The sequence below is a fragment of the Pygoscelis adeliae genome, unplaced genomic scaffold, assembly GCF_000699105.1.
Source record: "Pygoscelis adeliae isolate BGI_AS28 unplaced genomic scaffold, ASM69910v1 Scaffold71, whole genome shotgun sequence".
NCBI lineage: Eukaryota > Metazoa > Chordata > Aves > Sphenisciformes > Spheniscidae > Pygoscelis > Pygoscelis adeliae.
Window position 1 is genome coordinate 13,100,334 of NW_008824356.1, and position 1,624 is coordinate 13,101,957.

At 34.1% G+C, this 1,624-nt stretch overlaps 1 protein-coding gene across 1 annotated transcript in view; it reads left to right on the forward strand.

Annotated features, from left to right (window-relative positions):
- The window catches only part of LOC103912999 (chromosome unknown open reading frame, human C14orf159), a 34,863-nt gene that overhangs the window by 19,857 nt on the left and 13,382 nt on the right, over positions 1 to 1,624 (forward strand). Inside the window, exon 10 of the mRNA XM_009319445.1 lies at positions 1,116 to 1,235. Within this exon, the coding sequence (XP_009317720.1) occupies positions 1,116 to 1,235 (120 nt within the window). The remainder of the gene's footprint in view (positions 1 to 1,115; positions 1,236 to 1,624) is intronic.

The window sequence follows — 1,624 nt, forward strand, 5'->3', positions numbered from 1 at the left end:
TAAACTAAAGGGGGGTAGATTTAGACTAGATATAAGAAAGAAATTTTTTACGCTGAGGGTGGTGAAACACTGGCACAGGTTGCCCAGGGAGGTGGTGGATGCCCCATCCCTGGAAACATTCAAGGTCAGGTTGGACGGGGCTGTGAGCAACCTGATCTAGTTGAAGCTGTCCCTGCCCACGGCAGGGGGGTTGGACTAGACGACCTTTAGAGGTCCCTTCCAACCCAAACTATTCTATGATTCTGTGTTACCCTCATCTCCAGATCTCTGAATGACATCTAACAATTTTATGTCCCAAACATAGGGTTGCCTAGAATTTTCCTGAAATGACATAGGTCCCATTGATTTTACTGAAATCACTGAGACAAATACATAGTGTTTCTACTTGACCAACAAAAATCAAGGCCCCACACCCTGAATATACGAACACTTAAAAAAAAAAAAAAAAACCTAGCTATTTTTTTCATAAATTACTAGAAAAAATGAAAACATTCATAGTACACAGGGTTGGGCTCTTTGTACACTGTGGCACAATGATAGTGATCTGTATAAAACAGATTGCCAATGCAGTAAGTCCTACTTTTGCCAAAGTCCTTACGTATATTTTTGCTTATCTTTAAGCAATAATTGCTACTTTTAATCTCTTTTTTTAATTAAAGCTTTTAACAAACCAAAGTTTTCTATGCTTGCTTTATTATAGAATCGTAGGCTAATTTCTCAGGTTTATTTTGGATTTGTTTTCTATATCTTCTTTCTCTATTTGTGCTAATGCACTATATAGAACACTCATTTAAGGCCTTCCGTAAGCAAGGTTTACTATCTTAATTCTGTCTGCTGTTCATGAGCACTTGATAATTTTGATTTCTTTTGTCTGCACCAATACAGCATATATTGCATATATACACTTACAGGTTAGCATGTGATAGGTGATGCTTTCAGCTATTTAATTCACAGTCTTTTGTTTTTAGACGCTTTTGATTAAAAAGGATAAATCGTCTCGTATGGAGCTATGAACCATCACAGACACTCTGGGGAAGACACTAGATGCTTTCCAAATGGATTGTTAGTTATATGCTGGGTTCATACTCATTTGGTCTTCTTCTCTTTTAATAAAGGTGTTGGAGATGGAGGAAATGAATTAGGAATGGGCAAAGTGAAAGATGCTGTAAAGAAGCACATAAAAGACGGAGATGTTATAGCTTGTGATGTTGAAGCTGATTTTACTATTGTAGCGGGTAAGGGATTTTTTGGGGGTGGGAGAGCTGTTGATGATTGAGAATAGAATTGACAAGAAAACGTCTGTCTTTCCAACTAATTTGTATCGGCCCTTTCTTTGTATGACCAAGTCATCATTAGCGAACAAAACTGTCTCTGTATTTTGATAATTAATAAATTATAATTATAAAAATAATAATTAATAATTAAATAAAATAACAAGGAAGACTAAAATTGAGGATGTTCCATGAAGAAAGTGCATTTAATTGGGCAAATCCTGAATATTCTTGAAAGATCACACCTTAAATAAAATAACAAGGAAGACTTGTTATTAATAAAATAACATAAATAAAATAATAATATTAATAATTAATAAATTATTAATTATTAATATAATTATTAAATTATA